This window comes from Oppia nitens, unplaced genomic scaffold, assembly GCF_028296485.1.
Source record: "Oppia nitens isolate AA-2021 unplaced genomic scaffold, nextdenovo-longstitch-racon4-pilon3 scaffold41_pilon_pilon_pilon, whole genome shotgun sequence".
In the NCBI taxonomy this organism is placed as follows: Eukaryota; Metazoa; Arthropoda; class Arachnida; order Sarcoptiformes; family Oppiidae; genus Oppia; species Oppia nitens.
In genome coordinates this window covers 200,631-222,500 of record NW_026533223.1, presented here as the reverse complement: position 1 = coordinate 222,500, position 21,870 = coordinate 200,631, and the positions used below count along the sequence as shown (strand labels likewise).

The following is a 21,870-nucleotide window of genomic DNA, read 5'->3' as shown; positions in this document are numbered from 1 at the left end:
ATTATATAACAAATTATATTTAATATTATATAATAATAATATCTATGTAAACCATATAACCATTTATCCTCTTTTTGCGAAATAAAAAAAATAAAAATAATATTAACTTTATTTTTTTAATGGGTCTACTTTTTTTTTATTAAAATAAATGTTTTTTTTGGTGAAAGATTATAACTTTAGATTAATTAAAAAATAAAAATAAATTTAAAGTTATATAAATGCAAATATATATTGCAGATATTATCATAAATTTTAGGATTATTATCGATTTTATGACATTAACACAACAAAATAAAATAATAATAATAATAATAATAATCCTTAAGTTGTACTAAATAATTGATTTATGAATTTTGTTTGTCTGGTTTTTTTTAAGTGAATAAATAAATAATTAAATAAATATTTTTTTTACGAAAAAAAAGTCATAGTCTCTAATGTATAAATAATTATTTTTTTTATATAAAAATATATTAATAATTATTATATCTCTCTTTTTCTGTAATAACAATATATTATGTTTTTTTATATACAGTATATTTATGATAATAATAACAAAAATTTTTTTTATGTAATATTATATGTAATATAAGTAGGTTGTCTGGGTAAAATTGTGTGACCCAATTGATCAGGTTAAAAATGTATTAAATGTTTTTAAATAATTTATAATATCTGAATCATTATTATCTGTATTTGTTTTATTTATTATTTATTATTTCTATTATAGACAAAAATATTTATTTAGTTTTTAGTATCAATTGCCGCAATTGATAATAAAAAAATATTTGATCATAGAATTCAATGTATATTCAAATAATATTGTTTATAAAAAAATTTATTTTATAATTATTAATAATAATAATAATATATCTATTATTTTTTCAAAATTAAATCTATATAATATAGACTAAATTTATTTATATTTATTATTTGCACTAAAAAACTACTTAAAGAAAGTTAAAAAAAAGTGTTATAAATAAATAAATAAATAAATAATTTCACACTTTTAGTACACTAAAGATTGTACTGTAAATTATATATACATTTATATAGATTTATTGGTACTATAATTAATCTTCAAGTGTTATAAATGCAATTTATTTGAATCATAAAAAATTATTAGTATTATTATTATTATACTGTAAATAACATTTTATTTATGAAAATTAACTTAATTTTTCTTATCAATAACACTATTACTTTTTATTTGATTTGATATTTTTACTGGTAATTTAGTTATGAAAAAATTAAATATAATAATAATAATAATGATTAGCATTTTTGAATGCCATTTGAAACAATCAATTATATTGTATTTATTAAAAAAAAAATTATTATATGTGTTCTCACGTAATACATATCGTATTGAAAATATTTGAAAAATTAATTATATTTTTTATAAATAATAATAAATATAATGACATTATTGTAAGCAACATATAATCCATTTATATTTATTTATTTATTTAATTTATACTGTACTGACATTTTTGTTAGCAAATTGTATTCAATTTAGTAGATTATATACAGACATCTACACTGTATTTACTGTAATATATTTTATTTGAAGAGATATTAAATATCTGTATATTACTTGAAGAAAATTATATATATATATATATATATATATATAAAACAATTTATCACTTGAAGTGAAAACATTTTTTTTTGAAAATTTATTACTTTAAGATAAAGTAAAACACATATATATTTTTGTTGTAGACTATTGAATGCTATCATCATATGATATGATATATTATATCTTTTTAAAAAAAATATTTAGTGATATATTTCTAGGCCTTTACTCTAACAAGTATTTTAGTACAAATAAAAATCTTTATCTAAAATTTTTTGAAGTATTGCTGAAATAATGTCTAAATAGAGACTTAAGAGACTTAAGAGAGAGAGAGAGAGAGAGAGAGAGAGAGAGAGAGAGAGAGAGAGAGAGAGAGAGAGAGAGAGAGAGAGAGAGAGAGAGAGAGAGAGAGAGAGAGAGAGAGACTATTTGTTTATCAAATAATTTTTTTTATTAAAAGTAAAAATCGTATTAATTTTTAGTACAATATTATAAATTTCTAGACTATAATAATAATAATATAATACTTAATGTCGTAATAATAAAATTATTATTATTATTATACTATATAAAAATCTTAACAATTAATGTTTTTATATCTAAATTATTATTACTATTAAAATTAATTTTAACAATTTCAAATTATCAGCCATAAATAATTAAAATAAATTTATAAATTGAATTAAAACTATTTTTAATAGATATAAATATTCAATTAAATTATACTATAATTATATATAAAATTACAGTATATTATTAATAATGTAAAACATTTTTAATATACAGTATAATTACATTATCAATATTTAGCATTAGTATTAGTGCAATCAATAATTATAAAATATCATATCATTTATTATTAATCACTATAATAATAATAATATGATAATTTTAAATATGATCTTAAAATAAACAATTAAACAATATATATACATATTTATAATAAATTAATATGAATATACTGTATGATTATTATAATTAATATGAAAAATTAAAAATTAAAAATAGCATTTTAAAATCAAATTACATTTTGAATATAACTTTATAATAAAAATAATAAAATAATTTAAAAAATTCAAATTAGATATAATATATCAATAATATCCAAATTTAAATATAATATTAACATTATTATAATATGATAATGACTTATAAATATAAACAATTACCTAGTTTATTATTTTTAAAAAATTAAATATAAAGTTTAAACATCTAATGTATTATACATTCAATTTTTTGAATTTTCATAATTAATATATTGCATAAATGTTTATAAATTTATTGTAATTGTTTTTTATTAGAAAATTTATTTTTTAAAAAAAAATTACATATCATAATTAAAAATTTGATTTTTTTTTTAAAAAAAAGATGATTATTATGACATTATTATTATTATTCTAATAATTAGTATTTTTTAAAATTATTAATTACAGAATTTAATTATTTATTATTAAAAAAATTAGTTAATTTAAATCATTTAAATAGCATAACACACTTATACAGTACAATCCTATTATATAATATATCGATAATAATAATAATAATAATAATAATATTTTTTGTTGATGACAATAACAATACACAAAATAACACACAAAAATAAACTTTTTTTTTGTTAAAAAAAATTGATTAAAATTTTCCTAAAAAAATGACCGAAAAATAAATGATTTTTTTGTGGTTATTGTCTTAGACTTTGCTTTCGGAGGCGTCGTATTCATCGTCGTTGTAGTGATTCTGTAGCGGCTCTTCTTCATCGCCGGTATTGTCCAATCGTTTGCTAATCTCTTCAATTACATCCCTATAGTGCATACAATCCAGGTTTTTGCCCAACTATTTGTGATACAAATTAAAACAAAATTTAAAAAATCAAAAATATTAAAATAAATTTAGTTAACAAAACAATAATTACTAGTATTTTAAAATAAATAAATACCAATACATACCAAAAATAATACAAACCAATCACCATAACTATAATGTGTTATAATTGTATCAAAATGTTTTGGTTGAACTGTTAAAATAATAGAAAAAAAACAATTTGGTAATTAAATTATAATTATTTCTATTTTTAAAAAAAAATCTAGATTTTAATCATAATAGATAAAAATCAAATTATAAAATCAAATCAATCAAATTATTAATAATAATAATAATACTTTCTATAAATAAAATAATACAATAATTTTTATATTAATATACAATATATACCGGTATATATATATATATTTATATACCTAAATGATGCAATTTATGCAATAGATAATAACGACTTTGTGGGAAAGCCATTATAATTAGCCGATATAAGACCATAAGTCCCGATGCTATGACCAACACATAGAGCCTTAAATATATAAATATAGATATATAACAAAAAATTAATAATTTTAACAAATTTATCGGTAATTTTTAATCCAAACAGAAAACACTTACCAAAACCACAATACAATATAAACTTTTTCGTTGAGTATATTATGCGGAAGTAGACATAGATTATCGAAACTAAATTAATTGAAAATTTTAATTATAAAACAAACAAAAAATTAATTAAATATTAGAAATTTTAAATTGTATTGAATAATAATACTATAATTATTATTATAAATATATTGGCTATATATAGATAGGATATACATATATACCGTTTAATATCACCGGATGGACCAAATTGCCTGAATGTGCACTTAGTTAGCTTCGGGAATACCCGGGACATGGGATCTTCCGATAGGTTCGGGTCTCGGTCAATATAATTCAATACATTGATACCGTAACGGGCAAACTCGCCACCGAGAAACCAATTGATAAATACCTATTAAATAAAAATAAAAATCAATTTATTGAATAAAATCAAAACTTTTAATTAATAAAACACTTTTTATATACCATCTGAAGTATAACAATGAGAAAGTTGAGTACTTCGCAGATGAAATAGCGGAAAGCGTAGGCATTATATTTTCCTCGGGTGTCGACCAACCGTTTGGCCAAACCTTCGCAAGTTTTTATCTTTTCATTCTTCTCTAGGATTACTTTATTCAAACCGCTAATCAAGCCTTTGATTTTGTCTATTATTTTTTTTTTGTTGTTTAAATTAATAATTAAATTATTAATAAATTAAATTATAATTAAATTAATAATTATTACTTTTTTCCCATTTTTTCCAAAGATATCGAGTTATATAAAAACATAGCGACTGGAGAAACAAAACCAGAGAAACCTATTTTTTGTTTATAAAGAAAAACAATAATTATTTTTTATTTAATTAATATAAAATTACTGAAAATTTTTAATTAAAAAATCAAATTGTCTCTCAATTGTCTGTATGCTTGTCTATGGATTTACCCATTGATAATACGAGTGCTCAAGAACTTCATCTTTTTCATAGAACTGTTCCACTCCTGGCGCCGGTATCTCCTTATCGATAGCTAAATGATTATACAAAAAAAATTGGTTAAAATAAAATCAATAATTTATATATATATATATATAATATAATACCTTTAATTAGGGCTTTCGGTAGAGTAAAGGTTCCCTCGACCTGTAATTGCCAAACGATTAGATTTTTTTTGTCGATAATTAAATAATAATAATAATAATAATAATAACAAAAAGCTAACTGACCCAACAAAATGATTCAATTAGTTTTTCAGGTACTTCAGCACCGGCACCTAAATGATAATAATGATAATAATAATAAAATTATCGAAATGTAAAATCAGTTATCAAATAGATATTATAAATTACAAATCAGATTAATTAATGGATTTTTTTGTTTGAAAAATAAATTATTTCAATATATAAATTACAAAAAAAAAAATTTAATACCTTTTATACATTTGATAGGTTTGCCGAAAAATTGTTCACCAGTTATCAAAATACTATATATTATTTATAATAATAAAAAAATAATTACAATAATAATATACTTTTTTATAAAAAAAAATAATTAATTATATTGTTTTAGAATATCTATTTATAATACAATTTTCTAAAATTTTAATATTTTTATACAATTTTTTTTAGACATATCTAAATCTAAATTAAACACAATTATGATGATAATGTACAACAAAATATATGTAAATTATAATTAAATAAGTTATAAACAATTTAACTAAATTTATTATTATTATTATTATTATTATTGGAACTAATTTAATGTTTTTAGAAAATAAATTATTATTCATAAAAAAAAGTTCAAACTAGCTAAATAGTTAATTTTTAACATTTTTAATAACCTATTAATTATATATTTTAAAAAAAAATATTTAATAGTTAAATATTGTTTTAAAAATTGTTAAAAAATTAAGTGAAAATTAATTTAGCAAATAAATACAAAGCAAACTTACCTAACAACTAAAATTGCTGTAAATGTAAATCTATAATGCAATCGAAATACCAGATCATCAATTGTAACAGCTTTGATTTTAGCTAGATTAATTTGATTTTTAAAAAAATAAAACAAAAATTAAATTAAAATTAACAACAAATTATTGTATATAAATCAAAATAAAGTTTTTTTTTAAAAATAATTAAATACATACTCAAATATTTAAGCCTATCCTATATATATATATATATAGTTGAAACAAACAAAAAATTAAATTAATTTAATTATTTAATAAAATTATTTATAAATAAAAATAATAATATAATTAGCTAACCAAAGGCACACCAAGTTTGACCAAACCGGACATTACTACTAAGTTAGGGGGCCTTAAATATTAGGCGTACACTCCCTTATAAAATAATATATATATATATAAATAGATATCTATATCCACTTAAACAACAATAATTATTATAATAATTATAACATTCACTTATTATTATTATTACTAATAGTGTGTACCATATAGGAGAAAAAAAATTAGTAATAATATTAATAATCAAGAGTCATAATTATAATTTCATTTCACATATTAATTAATTAATTTTTTTAGTGATAAATAATATGGCACACAAAATGAAACTTTACTGTAGTTATTTTTTTAGTGTTGATAATAAAAGTTTAATAAAATTTATTTTTGTTGGTTGGTTAGTTGGTTGGTTTGGTTTTTTTGATAGTAGTCAACGGTTATTATTTTTGTTGATAAATTATTTTTAACACCAATTAATAGTTATAGTTATAGTATAACTAATATTTAGCGATTCCTATGTATATTAAATTTTTTTTTTTTTTTTGATGATAACAATTTTCAAGTCAATACAAGTATACACATTGTATTAAACAAGTCTACAATTTGTACTAAAAATAAAAATAATAAATAAGAGAAAATATATTTTCAATACTAATTCAATATATAAACATTTTTTTTTTAAATGACATTAAATAATTTTGTTTTAGTATAAAAACATTTAAAAAAAAAAATAATATATATTAACGTAAAAAAAAGGTAAAATTTTTTGTAATGTTTTTGTTAGAAAAAAATATTTTCTATTTTTTTAAATATATATAATAATAATAATAATAATATAATTATTACTGGTGTTAGACTTTGATCCTATCGTTAAGCATAATTAAAATGGCATTTATTATTATTATTATTGTAATTATAAAAATAAATAATACAATTAAAATATATATATATATATTTATATATCATTTCCTCTCATCATCATCATAAAAAAAAGTTATTTAATAAATTTAATATTTAAAAAAAAAATAAAAATCATGATTATTCATATTTAGTTAAAAAAAATAAAAAAAAAAATAATTCAAAATTATATGTCTGTATGGATTGTTTTTGTTGTTGTTGTTGTAAATAATATATATATATATATATATAAAACATATAAAACACAAATCAAATCAAATTAATTAAACATTTCATACATTATTATTATTATTATTTTTGTTTCTCATTTACAAATATATATATATTTAATAAATAGTTAAATTGTAATCATTTTGTTGTTGTTGTTATTTGTTAAACAAAATTAAAGCTAAGATTTTCGTTATTAGCATCGATGACGACATTGTCCTCATCGTTGTTGTTGTCATTATCGTTGTTGTCATCGCTTGTATAAAGACTGGGAAAGAAGACAATATCTCTTCGGATAGATTTCGACGACTCTTCTATGAGTTTTTCCAGTATATCGTTGCCCATCATTTTGGCCGCCAATTTGACAAACTTTAACAGTTCATCCAATCGTTGAATGCACCGGACGATTATGCCTTCCTGGACGACACACTCTTCCATTACATTGATAAACGACTGGACATATATTTGATTGATATATATATATATATATATATAAAACAAGCAATTGATTAGTAAAACTTAGCGATAAATTACGATATTATTGTTAATATTATTAAACGATACATACCTTTCCATTAGCCCATTCGTAGATGACTTTAACTAATCCAAAGTTAAGCTCAGAGTTGATGGCCTGGTCGGGCACCTGGAAGTCACGCTCACGCAACCTAATCATACACTCGATGGCCTTTATTTCGTTATATTTCTGAAAAATTTCAACAATAATATTAAAAAATATATCTTAAAAACAAACAGATGACAAACCTCTCTGAGTTTTGGACTCCATTTGAAATCTTCGGCAATTTTGTCGTCGTCGGCGACGGCATTGGATTGATAGACAAAACCGGACATAAGAGCCGCAATCTCTTGATGATTGAGATCGGATTCATGGGATGCGTTTCCCAAAACATTTCGGGTCAACATTTCGCAGATAACCAGCTCGTGTTCGGACATAAGACACGCCATTTTACCTTTCAATTCTAGCCGATGATATTGATTGATATAATCCAACGATTCCAATACCTTCAGTCGTGTACCATATTCTGGTAGAAACTGAAGACTTTCGGACGATAGTTTATAATCAATTTCATCCATTTGCTTCCGGAGTGTCATCTTATTTACTATACTATCAAAATGTTTGACAAATGTCGGACATTTGATACACTCGAATGTCACCAATTTATTTGATAAATCCAGATATCTGTTGATCTTTTCCACTGAATCGATATCTTTGATTTGCAGATTAGTTTTCGGATCAATAGATTCCACGTTCAAAATCTGATAGTTATCCGGTAGTGACAGTTGTCTTAGTTTTTCGATAACCATCAGTGTTTCGTCTTTTGATTTGTATTTGTTTCTGGAGTTTTCATTTTCATCGACAATGGCTCTCACGTCGATAGACTTGGCTTTGATTTGTTTGTTCAATATTTTATGAACAGATCCGACATCAATAGTCTTGTATTCAAAGCTGTCGTCGCCGGCGAGCGACAAGACTTTTAGCGTTGAAACTAAACTATTGGTTTTGCTTTTATTGGCCATCAATACTACTGCGTAATCAAACGGATTTTTCGGTCGACCATTGGTGGCGGTGGCGGTGGGAGCGTTAGCGGTCACACTATCGATGGCCACAACACGTCCACTGGTTAGTCGTCCTTTTTCCAGTGCTTTCTGGCAGATGGTCGGCATAATTGTCTGCAAACTTTCTACATAATTATCGTAGCACTGGTAGAAGACTTCGATGTCTGAACACTGGTCGCATCGGTCAATGGTTGCCAATTGGTCGTCAAACTGTTTCCTAAGCGAATCCAACTGTTGATTCAAATCGTTTGATTGTTTGTGACGATTATGTTCGCCAAAAGATCTTTCCAAAAACTTTTCGATACCTTCATCGCCGGTCTCGTCTTCGCCATCTTTGCCGCCACTGTCGGCCGAACTTTTATGTTGATTACATATCATATGATAGGTTAGTCGAAATTTCGACACCAATTTCGTAGCCGATCCCTGGATCAGATTAGTCAATATTGGCGAATCGGGAATGTCGTACTTGCATAGTATGATAACAGTTCCGCTGTCATCTTTGCCTCGACGACCGGCTCGGCCGGCCATCTGAATGTATTCCGATGACAATAGATCGCGACGTTGAGTGCCGTCGTGTTTCTCGATTGAATCGAAAACGACAGTACGGGCCGGCATATTGACGCCCATTGCAAATGTTTCAGTGGCCACCAGTACTTTGATTAGACCATCGGAAAACAATATCTCTGTCATCTCTTTCATTAGCGGCAATACACCCGAATGATGAACACCTAAACCTTTTTTCAGCATTTGGACACACTTTTGAATTTGCGGCAACTTTTGGTCGCAGTCGGGCAGCCGTCTCAGGTGTTTGTGAATGAATCCATGAATACGCGACTCTTCTTTCCGGTCGATCAAATTGAACGACTCTTTGATAGCCATCAGATTGTCGAGATTAGAGTCGCATCGGTTACGCGATAGGGTAAAGAAAATGGCCGGCAATTTGTCTTTTTCGTGCAAATGCCGAATCAGATTCAAATAGATGTTTGTCTCGGTTTGTTGACATCGTTTGATAAAACCGTATCGTTTCTTGTAGTCCGTCATCGCCTGTTCGGCCTCTTTGTAGTTGTCCTTCTGGAAGTTGCCTTTGCCGTCGATGATCATAAATCTTGAATGTTTACTTTTACCGTCGCGGCCAACATACAGATAGTGTTCGAGCGGAACGGGTCGTTCGTAAGTGGACACTACGTATGTTTTTTCCCGCCGAATACGACCTAACCAGTCGGCAAATTGGACAACATTGGGAACCGTAGCGCTTAGTAGTACCAGTTTACAATGTTTCGGTAACATAATGAACACCTCTTCCCAGACATGACCTCTTTCCGGATCGTTTACATAGTGACACTCGTCGAAGATTACGTACTCGAGTTCGTTGACCATTTCGGACGAATTGTATAACATTTGCAATAGTATTTCGGTAGTCATTATCATACACTTGGATTCGGTATTGATTTGGACGTCACCTGAGAAATAGTTAGACAACAAAAAGAGATTATATAACCATTGGGTTAGTCTTCAGCCAATCAAAGTGATGGATCAATCAATGAAAAAAACCTGTAAGAAGGCCGACATCCGTGAACTCTCGCTTAAAGTCTCTGTACTTTTGATTGGACAGGGCTTTGATCGGCGACGTATAGATGACCCGACACTGGTCACGGAAGGCCATCGCAATGGCATAGTCGGCCACTACTGTCTTGCCGGCCGACGTATGGGCGGCAACAAACACATTGTGTCGCCGCTCAAGATGTCGTATGGCCTGCATCTGGAAGACGTCCAACGAAAACGGAAACTGTTTGGCCAATTGGGGGACCTGTTTCTTGAAAACTTCTTCCGTAAACTTTAACTTATCTTTTTTGACGTCCAATACTTCGACAAACTTTTCTTCTTTAGTGTCTTCATCTTCTTCTTCTAGTTCTTGTTCTTCATTATTATCGTCTAAACCACTGATGTTGTTGTCGTCGTTGTCGTTGTCTTTCATCGACATCTTTGACAAACTATTTCTACAATCGTTAGACATATTTTTTTTTTTTTTGATTGGTTTTTATTACTTGGGATCAAATTTTATGGACAATTTTTTTTTTTTTTTTTTTTTTTGATGATATGATTGATTAATAATAAAAGTGATCAACAATTTTGTTTTAATGATTTATAAATTTAAAACAATTTTGACTATAAATTAATAAATATATTTAAAAATTAAATGATTAGTTGTTTTTCAAAAAAAAAAAACTATTGATTATTATTATTATTACATAATAATGATTGTTACATATCATTGATATTAATAAATATTTATTATTATTATTATTATTAATACATTTTTATTGTATAAATTTTTTTTTGTATTTAATTATTTTTAATAACATTTTTTGTTTTATCCAAAAAACATATTGTTATTATGTATTTAAAGCACGCGTTGTATGTATTAATATATATTATTGTATGTTATGTGACATCTATTGACTATTTATTATTATTATTACTGTATTTTTTTATTACAGTATAAATAACTATAAAATTCAAATATTATAACTTGAATAAAAATTCATAAACTATACTAGGTTAAATTTTTTTTAAATATATATATTTTTATATAATAATCTAAATAAATGTTTGGGAAAATTAACGGCAAATTTAAATTTAATTTAAAAAATAAATTAAAATAAAATAATTTTCTCTTATAATAATAGTATCTAAACAATAGTCACGTGATAGACATGTGTTATTGTTTTTTTTAAACAAATTGTTATTAATTTTTTTTTTGATGAATTAAATGTGTAATTAAATTGTGATTTTGTTTTTTATTTGAAACAAACAGTTATTTATCAAATCATATGATAATTATTAAATTGTTTAATATATTTTCAATATGTATTGATAGACAATATATTAAATAATAATTATTATTAATAATAAAGAAAAATATTTTATTTTATTTTTTAAAAAATAGTATTCAAATGTCATGAAAAAAAAATCGGCGGTAAAATTAGTGGACAATTGCGGTAATTGAATGAAAAGACATTGTTATTGATGACAATGAAGACACTGAAACCATCAATTGGTTTCTGTCAAAGATCTTATCATTTATTGAATCATTGGTCGTCTGGATCATCACTGAAGACATGGCCACTGCATACCCGACAACATCAACAACAACAACATCGATGTCTAACAAGCGATGGTCTGACAATCGGTGGCCAACGGCTACCACCACAACCACAACAACAACAACAACAGCTGGCTGTCGATGTCTTAGTCTCGCGCAGTGACAACATCTTCGCTAATCTGGCTCTCGAAGACTGGATCTATCGTAACTCGGATCTGACCAATCGATCGGTAGTGTTGTTGTGGCGCAACAGACCGGCCGTAGTCGTCGGCCGACATCAGAATCCGTGGCGCGAAGTCCATGTCGGCAGATGTCTGGCCAACGGCGTTGAAGTTGTCCGCCGAAATAGCGGCGGCGGAACTGTTTATCACGATTTACAGAATCTGAATATCAGTTTTATTGGCCACAAGAGTCGCTACAATCGTTTAGGTAATTTGGTTCGCCTGCAGAAAGTGATGGCCACTAAGTTTGACATTGATTTACGGATCAATAGTCGCGAAGATCTGGTAGTGGCCGCCAGCGGACACAAGATATCGGGTACTGCCAGCCGTATCGGCGCTCACAACAGTTACCATCATTTGACTCTTCTTATTGATGCCGACTTAAGTCGAATGAAGAGTTTGATTCGCAAAGAATCGGTAAAAAAAATTGATTGACATTTAAAATAATTACCGATAAGTTGTTTATAACAACTATTTTGTTGTTGTTGTTGTTGTAAATTTTAGCCATCGATGGTAAGTAAGGCTACTGGAAGTATTAGCTCAACGACGACTAATCTGAAATCAATTAACTCAGACATCTCGATGAACGATATCATCAACGAGTTGGCCATCGAGTTGAACACAAATTCGGTAAAATATTTTTTTTGTGTTTAATATTATATAATAATTACCGGTATTTTGTGACCACTTTTTTTTCAACCAGACAAGTGGCACAAGTTATCCGTTTACCGAAGTAATCGCTGCCGACGACGACGACGATGACGACAACGATGAAGATTTATATCCGGGAATCAATCAGATTGAAGAATCGCTAAGAAGTTGGCAATGGATTTATGGTAAAACACCTAAATTTCAAGTTAATCGTCAACTTTGTTGGCAAAACAGCCGATTTTTGATGGAAATACATGTAATTCATGGTATGATTGACGGCTTAGTATTGTTGGGCGAAGAATTCAAAACAAGACTGGATTTAGTGGGAACTCCTTTTACCAAAGATTCAGTGATTAGTCGTCTCAATGAATCACTTAATAATAATCAAACAATTGATAATAATTATGAATTTGAAAAATTTTTAAGCAATTCAATAATTAGTTGTTTGGATGAAATTATTTAGATTTTACTGTAATATAATTTTTTTTTGTTGATATAATAATAAATTGTTTTGTTAGAGATTTTTTTTTATATATAAAGATTTACATATATAATAATAATATAATTTTAGTTTAATTGAATAAAATAAATAAATTAATTTAAAAAATTATTTATTTAAATAAATACTAATTGACGACAATATGTCACATATATATATATCATATCATTATTTATTTTTTTAATATATTCAACGTAATGTAAATACAAATTACATATAAATATTTTGATTTTATTATTTTTGTTAAATATTATTATTATCATTAATTAATTAATTAATAATAATAATAATATTTTTTTGATTATAGCATTATTTTAAATATAATAAATTTGTTTTGATATGTGAATCACATTTAAATTAAACCAAATGACTATTTTTAAAAAAATTTGTTGTTTGTTTAGTTTGTAAGTAAACTTAAAAATAAAAATTTATACAATAATATTAATTATTAATAATATTTTTTCTCAATAGATATATATATATATATACTGTATATGTTATTTTTATAGACAAAAAATTATCATCATCATCAATAATTTATAATAATAATAATAATATCAATAAAATTATTGTATTACATTGATAAATTGATAGGGCATTTCAAAAATTTAAATTACATTTTTTTTTAAATAAAAAAATTATAAATATTTGTAATTATTATTATTTAATGTTATAAATAAAATTTTTTGATTTTTTGTTTATTTTGATTTTAGTTTCTTATTGCATATTACTAAATATATATATTGTATGTATTAATATATATATATATATTGGTATTTAATTGGGACTACTCTATTAATTAGTAGTGTATTTAAATTTATTTTTTATTTGTTTGTCAATGTGTTGTATCAATAGATTACATAAAAAATTTGTAATTATAATTATTAATATTGCAAAATAATATATTTTTTTTTTTAGAGAAAAAACAAACAAAATCAAATGTAATGTACAAAAATTATTATAAATGTTATTATTATTATTAGTATTTATTGTAATTATTATTAGTTTACCAAAAAAAAAATAATTATGATTTTTGTTGATTTATTTATTCATTGATTGGCTAATGAAACATGATTTTTATGTGAAACAAAATTTAAAAATTAAAAATAATTTTTGTTTGTTTGTTAAAATAATAATAATATTAATAATACAATAGAGATATGTATGCTATTTAGTAATCATTATGTTTTCCATATGAAAATGATTTTGATTTGATTTGATTGATTGATTGGATTCAATTGAATTCAATTTTAATGGTAAAACAACACTGATTTAATTTTTTTTTTGGTATATTAGCCATTAATTATTACGGTATATATATATAATTAATATATATATATATATATATATCATTATGTCTGCAAAAAACTAATCTTATGATAAAAAATATTTTAAGAGAAAGAGAATGATAGAGATGGTTGGGTAGGCAGGGGTGAGAGTGGGTTAGGGGGGGGGGGGGGGGTAATTGGATCAGAGATTAGACACACCACCTCCAGAACCATCATCATCAGCAGCAGCTGTAGTAGTAGTAGTAGTAGTAATATATGGATCTCCTGTTTTAATGATAATTATCATTCTTTAATGAATACATATCGACGAGAATCTCTTGGAGTAGATGTGTTGCGCTATTGATTTTGGTGATAATGTTGTCCACTTGTGGCTCTTCATTGTTGTTGTGGCCATTGTTGTTCATCTGCTGCTGTTTTTTGCTGCTACTGTCGACACAAATTTCTGGATCACTACCAATAATAATACGTTCTTCAACTGATGATAGTAGTAGTCGGTGTCGGCGATCATCATCATCATTGTCATTATCATCGACGACAACACCATCATTATGATTATGATGATTATCATTGCTGTCGTCGTCGTCATCGCCATTAATACAATGATTTATGTATAGCTTAGACGCCCGTCCTTTTCGCCGTTGAGCTCTTGACTGTTGCTGTGGTGGTTGTGGTTCCGGATGATAGTCTTTGATGGCTAATGTTTGATTCACTGCTCCTCCTCCTCCTCCTAGGCCTCCCATTCCCTGTCTTAATGACTCGTTATCTGCTGTCTTGTCTTCATCAGTGGATGATTGACACCGATTTTTTGGCGATTGTTGAGCCGCAGTCGCCGCCGCCAAAAACAGTGTCGTCTTCGTATCGATGATTGACTGTTGTCCTCCCAATGGAGACATACTTTTATTGCTTGACAAGTCCAGCGGTATCGCCGCCGCTGATGACTCTGAATGACTACTTAAATGCTTGCGTTGTTGTTGTTGCTGTTGATTATGATGCCTATCAGTCATCGTCGACTCGATGGATGACTCCAATGAATTTGATGGACTACTTCGCGATCGGGGATGAAGTGGTGACAGTCCTCCTGATGACGACAACGACGACAATAATAGCTCATTCTTTGTGTTTGATCTGATAGGTGCCGACTCTGATCGTACGTTAGCTGTACTATCGTTGGTGGCCATAGACTGGTGATCTTTTGTCGTCGTCGGCGGTGTCATTGCCTTTCGCTGATGAATACTACCACCAATGGATTCGTACAATGACTGCGACGACGAGTGCCAGTCCCGCGAAGCGGCCAACAATTGCTGATCAGATTTGTTGGGCAGTGAATGCATTCCGAGTAATGTACTGACCAGAGCCGGATTGGCGGTAATCTGTTCGAACAGATATCGGGAATCGGGCGACTGTCTGGCCGTCAATTCCTGTAGTATTGCATTTTGATGGGCAATGTCGGCGGCGCTTGTCGGGCCAGTCATACCGTACATTCGGCTACACATGTCTTGGTTTTCGGCGGCCACATGTAATAACAAATGTTTGCCAAACAGATCGCGAGTTTCGGCCGTAAAATCACAGAAATTACACTTCAGTTTATTATTATTATTATTACTACTATTTGTCTGGCGATCGGTTGGCGATTGACTATAGTTTTCATTACCATTCGGTGAAGTGACTGATTTCGGTCGGCCACCGCCGACGCCACCGCCTATTGACATATCAAACAATGATTGCGACATTTGATGCGATAGTTGCGTCATTGCCGGCGAACCTAACAGACCGTTATGGATGAGCGACGACGGATTGGATGAATACATAAACGGCAGACCCATCGGTCCCATCGATGCGGGTATTAATGGCGGAATGGATGCAACGTTCAGGAGGTTTGGCGATATCGGTGACTGAATCGGTGTTTGGGGCAGTGATGACGAGTCTAGCGATGACCTGTTGTTGTTTTGTTGGCCGCCGCCGCCGCCACCACCGGTGCCGGCTTTGTTGCCATGTTTGGGTTTCTTTGGCCGTGGACCGCGTCGGGTACCGTAGACATCGATAACCGGATACGGATTGGGCGTACCGTCCAAATTGAGTACAGTGGCCGGTTTATGTTGATATTTCCGTAAATGCAGTTTCAAACTGTGGCAATATTTGGTAGCGTAACTACAATCGGCGCATCGGTACTGATAGATATTTGAATGCGATTTCATGTGACTATTCAACATTGATTTATTAACACAACTGTAGTTACATTTGGCACACTTGAACGGCTTGGATCCGAAATGGTTACGCAAATGATACTCCAGATGATGCTTGTATTCGGTAACAAAATTACATTTCGGACACGTCAACAGCTTCTCCGATTTGATGTGTGCTTTGGAGTGATCCCAGAATTCCTGTTTACAAGTGGCCACAAACTCGCACTGTTTGCACTTGTATTTCCTCGACTTAGATCCACTGCCGCTACCATTCAGACCGCCGTCGCTGTCGTCGCCGTTATGGCTGTCGTCGCCAACACCGCCGCCGCCGCCGCCCTCTTGCAGGCTATTCTCTTTCAGTACCCGATTACCGGCCCAACTGTCCGGCGGTACTTCCGAATGAAAATCGCGTACGTGTCGCTTGAGTCGGCCCTCCGTACGTGAGGTGTAGTCACAAAACGGACATTTATGATCAAAATGTGTGTTCATATGCATTTCAAATTGACTCTTGGATGTACCCGAATAGGAGCATAGATGACAACGATATAGTTCGCCGGTAATATCGTTGTCCATATTGATGGCCGTAGGCGTACCCAACATTAGATTGTGATTCATTGAATCGCTGGAATAGCTGAATATCGACGGTGTCGTACCGTTGGTGGTTGAGGTAAAATCCGGTAAATTCATGCCCAACATTCCCGAATGCCTTTCCAGTGCATTCTGCAACTGGGCTAACGGTCCCATCATTGGCGAACCTTCGCTGACCATATCTTCGTGATGTTTGTGGTGACGATGCTGATGATGATGTACACCGCCGTTGTTGTTGCGGTGGTGATGGTGGTCAACGGATTCATTGGATAGATAGGACGTACCGTATATATGAGTGTCGGACGGCGGCGACGGTAGAGAATTGTTGTCGTCGTCGTCGATGTCGTCCATACTATCGTCTATCAGACTGTTGTTGTCGTCGTCATCGTTGTCGTTGTCGTTGTCATCGACTTCTTCATCTTCATCGTCGTTATTGTTGATGACTTCGTCGTCAAATACTTCCTCGACATTGCTATTGGATTCTAGTTTCAGATTCAGTATCTGATCGTTACGTGCCATCAGTTGTTGCTTAATATTATTATTATTATTATTAGTCACAGAATTCATATTCATATTGTTATGCATTTTTGTCGATCACTTTTATATTGTGCACACAATTCCTATATATATATATATAAATATAATAGTTTATTACAGTATTATTAATAAAAACACAGAATATTTTTTTTAAAAAAGGAATTCTCAATTATTTGGTTGAAAAAAAACATAAATAAATAAAAATTATATTTTTCTATATATATATATATATTTTAAATGTGTGAATATTTTTTTGGTGTGAATAAGTTTAAAGTTATTTTTGATTGAAACAAAATTTTTATATATTATTTTTTTTGCTGAAAAATTTTGTTGTTTATAAAAGAGAGAGTTTATAACACACACACAGAAGTTTTTCTCTCTATTATAAATATTATGGATATTATTATAATAATAATAATTATTGTAACATAATTTATGATAGCATTGATTGAATTAAAACAATTTTTCTACTCCTGAATGTATATATATATATATATATATCAAACTGTGTGTTAAGTCGTTAAAACTTTATTATTATAATCTAAACAAAACATACACACAAAAAAAGAAACTCATTTTTCTTTCAAAAATCTTATAAAAATAACCAAAAATATATATACATATAATTTATATTAACATAACATAACACACACACACACACACTCACACACAACTTGAGTGAGAGAGAGAGAGAGTAAAACTTATAACATATAATGTAAACTGTTTTCAGTTAACCACATGCCTGTGTGTGTGTGTATACACTGACTGTATGTGTGTTTTTAAATAGCAAAATACAACTGCTGTATACAAAACATACTGTACATACATACACACACATACATACATACATACATACACATACATATAGTAGTAGTGTTATATATATATAAATACATACAATGTGTGTCACACACACACACACACATACATACTGAAAGACACTACTAGTAGTAGTTTATTATCCCTCCTATCACTTCCTCCCATAGCTAACTGGATTGGAGAGAGTGAAAGGCATCGCCCATCCATATAAAACACAACTCTATTGGTCACTGACAGAGAGGAACGCATCAAAAAGCTGACTGTCCATTAAGTGCTGTTTTACTGCCTTTATATATATATATGTATACATTCTGTATATATATATATATATATATATATATATTCTGTGTGTATATATATATCTGCACTTATGATTAACTCTAGAGATTCACAAAAACTAAACCAAACTTTAGTACTACTGTTGTTAGTCTTTAGTCTATGGATTTATTGTTGTCATCTCTCTCTCTCTCTCTCTCACTCACTCTATGGTCATCTCTCTCTCTCTCTCTCTCTCTCTCTCTCTCTCTCTCTCTCTCACTCTATGGTCATCTCTCTCTCTCTCTCTCTCTATCTCTCTCTCTCTCTCTCTCTCACTCACTCTGTGTGACTATGATATGACAGACCTTACGATCTCTCTCTCTCTCTCTCTCTCTCTCTCTCTCTCTGTTGTTGTTACTCTACATTAGTATTACACATCCCTTTCTCTCATCTCTACACTATGACCTCACAATTATCACGCATATGCACACAATAACAACAACAACAATAACATTATAATCATATATATATATATATATACAGTATATACCAATAGTAAATCACTGAGAGCCCAGGAGCTGCACATCTTAATTATATAAATACATTGAGAATAAAATATATTATTATATATTTTAAAATATATATAATAATATAATAAACTAATTATCAGATGACAGATATGTCATATATATATATATATATAACGTGACAAACAAACCAAACTATGGTATGATTAATGAATATATTAATTATTTATACGAACAGAGAGTCAGTGAGTGAGTGAGTGAGTGAGTGAGTGAGTGAGTGAGAGAGAGAGAGAGAGAGAGAGAGAGAGAGAGAGAGAGACCAGTCATATATTGTATATATATATAAATATAAAAAAGGGTAAGAAATGGCTAAAAACAAATATTTTATTGATTTTTTTTGTGGGTAATAATATTATTATTGCTGTTATTATTATTATAACTATTTCTAATACAGATACTAATTTAATATACCCTTTACTACACACACACAGTAGTATATGGCAAATGTTAAGCAAATATTGTATAGTATTTATATATATATAAATATATTGTATAATAATAATAAAGAAGAAGAAAACCTGACGCCCAAAGAAAAGTGAAAATTGACTGCAAAGACATCGAGAGAGAGATAGAGAGAGAGAGAGAGAGAGAGAGAGATAGAGATAGAGAGAGTCCACTGAAATAGTGGCTGTTTTTGGCCAACAAAAAAAATAAAGAGAGGATTAGAGAGAGACAGGAGTCGGGAGAGAGAGAGAGAGAGAGAGTCGGGAGGAGAGAGAGCAGAGACAGTAAGAGTTAGATAACCCAAAAAGGATTAGACATTAATAAGTGAGTGACAGACATAAAACAAATCCTTTGTGTCCTAATTAGTGGGCATTAGATGATGACTAACAACAAGACAATCAATACTATTAATACAGTGAGTGAGTGAGTGTGTGTGTGTGTGTGTGTGTGTGTGTGTGTGTGTGTGTGTGTGTGTGTGTGTGTGTGTGTGTGTGTGTGTGTGTGTGTGTGTGTGGACTCAGAGAGTTACTCATATGAGTGAGTAAAGGGGGGAAAACAGTCGACAGAGAGAGAGAGAGAGTAAAGAGTAAAAAGGATAGAGAAAAAAATGAGAGACAACGGTATGGATGGACGGTATGGTTATAGTGTATGAGTAAAAACATTGATGAAAACTAGTAGTGTTTGTTTGTGTGTGTAAATTGTATTGAGAGAGAGAGAGAGAGAGAGAGAGAGAGAGAGAGACTTCTAGAGGAATGGTATATATACAGTATGTCTGGTAAACAACAATACTAGTGGCTAATGTCATCATCGAGGGAATTATGAAACGGCTGATGGCTTGTTAACTGTTAGACCCCTTTATTTTTATTTTTTGCTCACTCACTCACTCAGACACACACACACACACACACACACACACACACACACACACTGTTGTTTCATTTGGTATCTCAATTTTGTTGATGTATTACTATTAAACTCACTTTCATGTGTGTGTGTGTGTGCTGTATGTCTATGACTCAAAATACAGACTCTCACAAAGTGTTTGTATCTCTCACTCACTCACTCACTATTACGACTACTACTAGTAGTAGTAGTAGTAGTTGTAGTCAAAGAGTAAAAACAGTGAGTGAAAGATGAGAAAAAAATCAATATTACAACAAATTGTTAGAGCATTAGGAAAGAGAGAGAGAGAGAGACGACCCTAAAAATAGTCGGTCAAAGCCAAACACCAAACAGCAAAGCCAAGGTTGAGAAAAGACGGCCTAAAATATATTATATATATATATATATATTATATATCATATGTTTAGTAGACAAATGTTTTCTTGTCTTTAAGAGAGGACTGTTATATGTTTTTTTTTGTTGGTTGCATAACTGTTCATCAATTAATTTGTATGTCTATGGGCTAACAACACACACACACACACACACACACATAGAGTAGTCATATAATTATAACGTATGTGTAATAGTACTGGTAGTATAACATTTAGATTCTGTATCTAAAAATATATAATATAATGTTATGTTATGTTATGTTGTTTTTTTGCGCCCACCAATTATTAATCAACAAATAGCAACATTGCACTACAATATTTTCCTCATCATATAAAGTTATATACAGTTATATATATATATATATATATACATCAATATATTTCTCCATTTTGATAGATCAATATTTTTATCACAAATATACTACCAGTTTAGTAGTAGTAGTAGTAGTAATACAGCACAGTTAGTACAGTAATAGTAACTTAGTAGTAGACACTCATCATCGTAAC

The 21,870-nt window shown here is 28.9% G+C and overlaps 4 protein-coding genes across 4 annotated transcripts; 1 reads left to right on the top strand and 3 right to left on the bottom strand.

Annotated features, from left to right (window-relative positions):
• Positions 1–3,116: 3,116 nt before the first annotated feature.
• Positions 3,117–6,314, bottom strand: LOC128959116 (innexin inx2-like). Its single transcript, XM_054305058.1, has 14 exons — positions 6,232–6,314; positions 6,112–6,130; positions 5,917–5,998; positions 5,393–5,445; positions 5,189–5,235; positions 5,066–5,105; positions 4,910–4,992; positions 4,712–4,784; positions 4,454–4,632; positions 4,213–4,379; positions 4,004–4,072; positions 3,808–3,914; positions 3,517–3,584; positions 3,117–3,403 (listed from the first exon to the last, which is right to left on the bottom strand). Exons 1-14 carry the CDS (start codon positions 6,262–6,264, stop codon positions 3,260–3,262), a joined length of 1,164 nt encoding a protein of 387 aa, XP_054161033.1. The 5' UTR covers positions 6,265–6,314; the 3' UTR covers positions 3,117–3,259.
• A 1,142-nt stretch (positions 6,315–7,456) lies between these two features.
• Positions 7,457–10,989, bottom strand: LOC128959122 (SKI2 subunit of superkiller complex protein-like). Its single transcript, XM_054305063.1, has 4 exons — positions 10,459–10,989; positions 8,095–10,367; positions 7,901–8,035; positions 7,457–7,785 (listed from the first exon to the last, which is right to left on the bottom strand). The coding sequence occupies exons 1-4, from the start codon at positions 10,919–10,921 to the stop codon at positions 7,498–7,500; spliced, it is 3,159 nt and encodes a 1,052-aa protein (XP_054161038.1). The 5' UTR covers positions 10,922–10,989; the 3' UTR covers positions 7,457–7,497.
• An 885-nt stretch (positions 10,990–11,874) lies between these two features.
• Positions 11,875–13,276, top strand: LOC128959130 (lipoyltransferase 1, mitochondrial-like; the record flags this gene model as incomplete). The annotated part of the gene is made up of 3 exons (XM_054305070.1): positions 11,875–12,648; positions 12,736–12,861; positions 12,935–13,276. Coding segments are annotated over exons 1-3 (1,182 nt in total), but the record flags the coding sequence as incomplete, so codon positions are not given.
• Positions 13,277–14,939: 1,663 nt separating this feature from the next.
• LOC128959102 (probable serine/threonine-protein kinase DDB_G0282963) lies at positions 14,940–19,639 on the bottom strand. Its single transcript, XM_054305045.1, has 2 exons — positions 19,606–19,639; positions 14,940–18,061 (listed from the first exon to the last, which is right to left on the bottom strand). Exon 2 carries the CDS (start codon positions 18,024–18,026, stop codon positions 14,940–14,942), a length of 3,087 nt encoding a protein of 1,028 aa, XP_054161020.1. The 5' UTR covers positions 18,027–18,061; positions 19,606–19,639.
• Between the last annotated feature and the right edge of the window lie 2,231 nt (positions 19,640–21,870).